The following is a 7,472-nucleotide window of genomic DNA, read 5'->3' as shown; positions in this document are numbered from 1 at the left end:
AAACTTCGTCCAACTATGCTGTCATTTCCAAAATTACATCCAATGCTTCAGAGAGCTGGTACTGGATCACTTTGCACAGCTCTTCACTGAGTCAGAACATGGCAACTGGCAGTCTGAGTGATGAATTGTGATCTGATGGCAGCAAAAAGCTCTCACAGCAACCCTACAGCTGAACTCTTCCAGATCAACCCATCCACTAATCCACCTCAAAGGAATTTACTTCCCTAACTCAAGAGTCAGACCTTTTGTCAGTGAGTCATCAATTCCCTTGTAAAGCAGTGTGCTACTTGTCTGCATTGCACAATTAGTGATACACATAAAGAGACTCAGGGAATGTTCATGACAAAGGCAGAATAAAAATGACTATACATCTAGATGGATTATATAATATATAATTTAAAATTTTATTTTAAAACTTTGCACATACACTTCTTCAGTATCCTCCTCTTTTGTTCATTGCACTGAAAAGTTTCAAAAAACACAAAATATATCCCTTTACTAAACATTTTTTGTTCTTAGGTTACAAAAAGATTAACATTTCACAGTCACAAAGCAGAAGTACATTGGTCCAAAACATCTTCCTCCAGCAGGTCCTTCCTTTCTTCAGGACATATAAACCCTAGACAGTTGTACAGATCTCAAGATATTAAGTGAAATGCCCATTGAAGGAAAGATAAATGTGGCAAGGTCTTAAAAAAAAAATCAAAATTAGAGACCTATGAAAACATCAACAGCAATGGATTAAAAAAAAAAAGAAGAAAACAGAACAAGCATGGAGGTGGAGAAGGGCATCCTCCTTCAAGTACATCACAGGTAGAAATACAGCAGCACAGTCACAGCATCATTTAGTCACTCTCTCTATGACAGCCACATCACTGAGTCTTCATCTAGGACACATGGAGGAAAACTACTCACATACCTAAAATGTCTGAGAGGAACAACAGTTTCACACAGTTTGCCATTCATGTTTGATAGAAAAATGCTGAAAGTATTCGTACATAAAATGTAAAATAAAAGGAAAACACCAAGGCTGGAAGAAACACAGCAGATTTGCTCGAAGCATGTAGTGTTCTTTATAAACCTGGCAGAAGTTCAGAGCCAAAATCTGCCCAAACATCAAGAGCAGTTCTTCAGAAATATCCTGGAGGGACAGAGCTGACAGTACCTCACAAAACTTCTTGTCATATTTATACACAGAAGTAACTGCAAATGGAAATCCACTATTAACAGCACATTCTGACCACTTTTCATTTAGTCTGTTAGCCCTGTTGTTTCTTAGAATTTATTAAAAAAAAAAATCTCCAGCGTGAGGCCACTAAAGAGCAGCCCTCTCAGACAATACACTTTTGTGTTCATGAAGGAAGCATTATTGTCTTAATGCACCAAAAGATGATTGTGTGTTACATAATCTGGTGTAAATTGAATTTCTAACCACCTTCTTAATAAAATTAAAGAAAGAAAATTTTAGCCTGTAGTGCAAGAGAAAAACATCTGAAATGGCTGTTCTGCTTTCTGCAACAGTATTTCTGGGAGTATGGTAAAAGCTTCTTGGTTTTGAGTTTCTAGAAATGGGACTGGACTCGGCAGCAGAAGACAGTGCTACACTGCAGCTAACAAAACTCCTTTACTGGCACCTTTCCTTGCCATTATCCAAGGAAGGACAAGAATTTGCCCAACTTTCTAAGCACAGGCAAGGCAGAGCACTGTGTGCAATAGCAATATGAATGCAGATGTAACTGAGACTCAGGTTCCTTGCTGCTGAGGCTGTGGCAGTTTTGGATACTGAGGGAACTTGACTGGCAAAAAGCCAGAGCACTGCCAGCATCAGGCAGTAGCTAAGATGACATGCCAGGGTTCTAAAATTTGGACTTAGTGCCTAACTTGCTCCAGTTTGAGGACACAAGCTGTCTGCTCCTAACTTAGGAGCTTCACTGAGCCCTAGAGCAGCTGCAAGTCTGAACATGGCAGTGCCCATCCTGCATCTGAAAAATGGCAATGTGCACCAGGAATCCTCCCTGCCATCAGTCTTTCCTAATGCTGTGTAATGCAAAGTAATTCAGCCTTTGAAGGGAATTTGAAGTGCTTTTAATTATTCTTGCTTCTCCTCAATAAGAATACCTCCCCAACAGATGACTTCTGCCTTCTGTTTCTGTGAGCCTGAGGTGTTTACATGTATTAACACCATGCCTTGAAGCAGAGCACCAGACCCCAGCTCAGGTATGCAAGTACCTCCTACTGAAAGCAGGTATAAGTGAAAGCCCAAGTACTAATGCATGGATCAGAGATGTGCCAGACACTCCAGGGAGGCAAGCACCTAAATATGTAACCGGTACTTTCCAAAAAAGCAAAACAAAAAGCGTCATGGCATAGTTTCAGTCATATACATCTGAGGATAAGATCTTTTATTAAAGTTCTCAGAATCATTAATTGATACTAATTGTTGATATTGTTGATACTGTATTTCTGCCCTTTCTGGGAGAGGGGCTGACAATGAACATAACTCAACCTGGGCCCAGCTGCTGCAGAGAAGCTCCCGACTGACGGCAATGCCTCAGATGAACAACAAACACCGTGCAGGCTGATTCCCCAGCCCACCAGATCATGCTCTGAGAAGTCACCGGCCAGTTTGCTCCCACCAAGACATGCAGTCTGCTAACCTATCTCTTCAGGGGCACATTTGAAAACACCCCTGAATGAGAAGGTGCCTTTTCCATCGCCATTGAAATTTCACTTTCAAATTTTGGCAAATGCTACTGGAAATCTATTTCCATCACATTGGTGGAACTCAGTGGTTTTACAGCAACTGGTAAGTGTGTTGACACCATGTGACCAGACAAAGACCAGCACTGCATCAACACTGAAATATTTGACCTGGGCTTGGTACCAGCAAGCACCAGCATCTTTGCTGTTTGCTTTGTCAGCACTAATTTCTTTGTCAAAGAGGATCTGAATTGCTAGAGGACTACACAAGTGCATTTGTGAGGAGACAACAGGAGTTACATAGAGCATGAAAAGCATGATTATAAGTTTATTAGGCCAAAAAGAAAGTGCAAGAGAAGATCTCTTGCTTAAACTTTAAAATGTATGAGGGGTCATGTGAAAAATATTCTAGACTCCAAGCCTCTCTTTTCACCCAGATGCACACAGAAAAAGAGGTAAAGAGAAAAAAAATCAGGAAAAAAGCACAAAAAGACATAATCAGATACGGCACTGATTTATGCTGAAGCCCTAGAATGTAAAACATCCATGTTCTGTACAGCTTTATCACATGAGGCACTGGGGAAACTCATAGTACAGTTTTCAGGCCAGAATCACGCAGCTTGCTGCAATGTTTGAGCTGTTCCACTCTCCACATTGCCTGCTTCCATCCTGAGACTCTTCTGGGTCTAGAGATGTGCAGCAAGAGTAGTTTAAATCCACCAAACTGTACTTCCAGATGCAGTCAAGTCCAGCATCTGGGCAGCTGCAGCACACTCGGGCTGTGCCGTGTTTACACAGCACATCATAAATTACAGAACTGGCAAGCACTGGGCCACACCTGCCCAGGAGAGAGCCTGCAAAGGACACAGCATCCCCTTCTCTTTTGGAAAGGACACAACCTTTGTGAGCTCCCTAGTCAGTGCCCTACAGTGATGTCAGCTCCCTGTCTTTGTTCTTATTGAAGAAGTACAAACCAGATGAGCAGCTCCACACCAATGTGGTCTGGGCACAAATCAGGTGGGAGCTGGTTCCCCAGCCAATATACCTGCCTGTATGCTAGAACTTTCTGATTTTGTTTTCTCTTAAATTCCTATCAGTGAAGAGAGCTGCCTGCATGGACTGGGCAGCCAGGTTACACTGCAGACTTGCTCACTTGTTTCTCTCCTGGCCTACTGCTTTCATGTCAAAAATGTTTACACAGATTTTCTTTATTTGAATTATCACTGCTAAGAAAAGAGCTGAAGCAAGCCAAGGGCTTGTATCTACCACAGTCATCTTGTGATCCTTGAGTACAATTCTCAGTGCCAAGAGGACAGAAAGTTTTAAGCTGTCCCTTTCTGATCACCACAGGAGAGTAGGCGAAGGTGTACTGAATAATAAATGAGGCAGGAAGAACTGAAACACCTTTGAAATAGATCACTATCTGTGTATCCAAATTGCTCATGAGAACAATACCACTACTTCAAATAGAAGTCCAACTGAAAACACACTCAGGAGCCCAAACAAATTTACTAAATCTCAACTGATGCAAAAATTTTATGGTCAGGGATCCTTTCAACAGGATAAAGCAGGCAGAACCATTCAATGAATGTAAATCTCTGATCCCAAAGAAACCCCAGCCTCCAGGTAAACATCACATAAAGCTGAGTTTGCATGCTCTGTATAATCATGGCATACACACAACAAGAAATCTTGACAAGTAACTCCTCACCCCAGAATAAATTCTGCCATACAGGACTGTGACCTATTTCTCCTGGAAAACTTTGCAGGTGACTGTTTTTAGCTGCAGTAAACAGGCATAGTTACACTGAAACCAATTTCAGTTTTCCTACTAAAATACAGGAGGTATAGTCTACTGAAGAAGAGACAAGAGAGGAAAATGGGGGCTCAAAGGATTACACAAGTTTGAAGTTGCCCATAGATAAGTCATGAATACAACTTTCTGAAAGAAAACTCTTGAGTCTCATATATGTATATCTATATTCTTAAATGAGATGTGACCCAAGCCCCCTTCTGAATATTTGGGGGTAGATTTCAGGAGCCTCCTTGGCTTCTGACACCCACTTCTACTTTCACAACTGAAATGGTTCTTCCAAGCTACATGGTAAACTGAGAAAAAAAATTAATTCCCCACCCCACCTAGAGGGATGACAGAATTCATAATATGCTAGCAGCATTTAAATCCCATTCCTGTTAAGCACCAAAACCGCTTCTGTAGGGAAATTGGAATCTTAAGGGTTATCTTTAATCATATACAGTATATGTGCAGAACCCTACCTTCTGGGCAGAAAAACACCCCTCCAGCATTAGTTTTGACTAGATTATATCAACTGGAAGTGTCCTGGTCAGACCACCAAAAACCTCTTGTCTCTTTCAGGCCCTTCCCAGAAAGATCCCTGTCCTGTGACGGCTCCTGGCGCTCCTCTCAGGACTGCTTGTTGCCGTGGATCAGAGGGATGACGTAGACGGAGATGTCGTCCCCGGAGCCCAGCCTGTCGTTGGATATCCGCCAGCCGCGGTCCTTGAGCACGCCGCGCGCCCGCATCACCAGGTCCTGCGCCGCCAGCGTGTACCTGCGGAGAGGGCACAGGGCACCCAGGCACGGAGGTCGCCGTGAGCACCTGGGCTTGCACAGCCTGCTGCCTGCCAGACCTGATGCTGTGACCCACCGAGATATGCTTCCCAGTGTTGTACAAGCAGGCAGGAGAAACACAAACCGTGGCATATGCACAAAGCGACTCCCTCCAGTTCAGTGACAGCTCCCGAATAAGAATGTAAAGCTATTTGACAGGCACCACTTGATCAAAAGTCACTGGCTATTCTAAGTGCCTGGCTTCACCAATCTTCAGAAAAATATTAAACATGCTTGCCTTAACAAATTGGCTTTCTAGTAGCAGTCTGAAGAATTGAGGACCCCGATAACACTACTTGTTGAAAACTACACACTTGTTCACTGACACCCCTGAAGGTAAACATGGCTCAACTATTTCAGGAATGAGCTGTAACGAAGAAAGCAATTTGACAGCAAGTAATAGAGCATAAAAATAAAATCCAAATTTCACTTTAGGACCAACTTCTCTGTTTCCTTGACCATAGGAATGACTTTTAAATATCTTTTATTCTTTAAGTGGAAAAGGAAACTTACAGTTAACATGATTAGATTAACAGAGTCCCACAGTTCTTTCACATTTATGAGTTCAGTGAAAACTGCACGAATGTGAGTGGTCAAGTGCTTAATTTAGTGAAATACAAAGTTTCACATTGCTTCAAAACTTCCAGCCTGTGCTGGGCTGAGTGGCATAGGATTTATGGGAGTTATTTTTCTGTCCTGAAAAACTACCACATGCTGCCCGGGGGCAGAAGGGTGCCAGAGTCCAAAAGGTGCATAGACAGTGCTCTCATGTTCTTCCTTACTGCTTTACCTGCTGTTACTACATCAACACATCTGTGTACTCACTTAGAAGTTTCCTCTGAAAGAAATCTCATTATGGGTGAACAGCTACTGTCATGTGTTTTACTTTGTCAGCCCAACACCTGGCCAAGAGGTTTTGAATTTGATTGGGTGGAGGCAAGCTTCTCTGTGATTTGATAATTAAAATTAACTGAATAGCTTAAAGAGTGACAAGAAAAATCCCAGTCTGCATGGTTTTTATTAAAAGTATAAGTATCAACCTCCAGGATGATGCAGGGCTCTATGAAGGCAGACACACAGGCCTTCAGAACTAAAGCACACCTCTGTGTTTCCAAAACCAGAAAGGACAAGGATTTGCATTTCAATACCCTCTTTTCTAGGGAGGATCCTTGACCAGAAATTATTTGCCTAGATCTCATCTGTAGAAAGGGAAAGAACAATATTTCTGTTGATCAGAAGCACTGTGTGTGTGTGTGTTTAGGTTTATCAATTACCTAGGATTCTTCTAACCTTAGAACTTTTCACTATAGAATTCCTTATTAAGTTGTAATTTCCATCACAGAGACTTTACTCAGTCTCTGGGGATAAAAGAAGAAAAAAAAAAAAACCCAGTCACGTTTTGTGCCTAGAGTTTTGATGCCTTAAACTCTGAGGACTCCTTTGAATCAAGATGCTCTACTAGAAAGATTTCTTCAATGTAAATGAGCCAACGACTAACTACTCGAAAGGTCTGATGACAAATTCAAGTAATGTTGTACAGCTGCAATGCACCCACTGTTCCTGATGGTACTGAGGGATAAAATTTCCAGGCCTCACTAGTTTTGACAAATAATTTACTTTAGCAGTAAAAGAAGGGCCAAAAGACATGAAGTCTAACCCACATGCTTGCAAACACACATGCACTGAGATCAGTCTGTGCCACAACCTTGAGCTAGAACATCAGGATGTAAGAAGAAGCACTGCCCTTACTGTCCCAATGCAACATGAAATTGTGTTTTCTAAGGGAAAAAACCCCAAACATACATACTTGCACTCCTCAGTTCTCAAATCAGATGCAGGGCTAAGGAACAAAAGGACTCCACGTGGCAAGCAAGAAACTGAAATATTTATTCACAGCATGTCTGATGCTGAGTGAATTCTGGCAAGAACATATTTCCCAAAGATTTCTCAGCTATTGTCAGAATTTAAGAAAGAAACACCCATCATTCTGCAAGAAAACTTTGCCTTCCTGCTTTTTCTAATTAACAAGGACTCTCCACATCTAAGGAGTACAAAAGAGTGAGTATTGCTTTTGATTGTATTTGGCTTTTGCTGCCGCATGTTTGGAGAGGGGAAGATTAAAAAACAGAATTTTAATAAA

General features: G+C 41.8%; 1 protein-coding gene across 1 annotated transcript in view; it reads right to left on the bottom strand.

The window, feature by feature from the left end:
* Positions 1-383: 383 nt before the first annotated feature.
* PPM1H (protein phosphatase, Mg2+/Mn2+ dependent 1H) overlaps positions 384-7,472 on the bottom strand; it is a 130,033-nt gene continuing 122,944 nt past the window's right edge. Inside the window, exon 10 of the mRNA XM_058022256.1 lies at positions 384-5,273. Within this exon, the coding sequence (XP_057878239.1) occupies positions 5,126-5,273 (148 nt within the window). The 3' untranslated portion in view covers positions 384-5,125. The remainder of the gene's footprint in view (positions 5,274-7,472) is intronic.

The sequence above is a fragment of the Melospiza georgiana genome, chromosome 4 (genome assembly GCF_028018845.1).
Source record: "Melospiza georgiana isolate bMelGeo1 chromosome 4, bMelGeo1.pri, whole genome shotgun sequence".
Lineage (NCBI taxonomy): Eukaryota > Metazoa > Chordata > Aves > Passeriformes > Passerellidae > Melospiza > Melospiza georgiana.
This window is presented reverse-complemented; position numbering and strand designations above follow the sequence as displayed.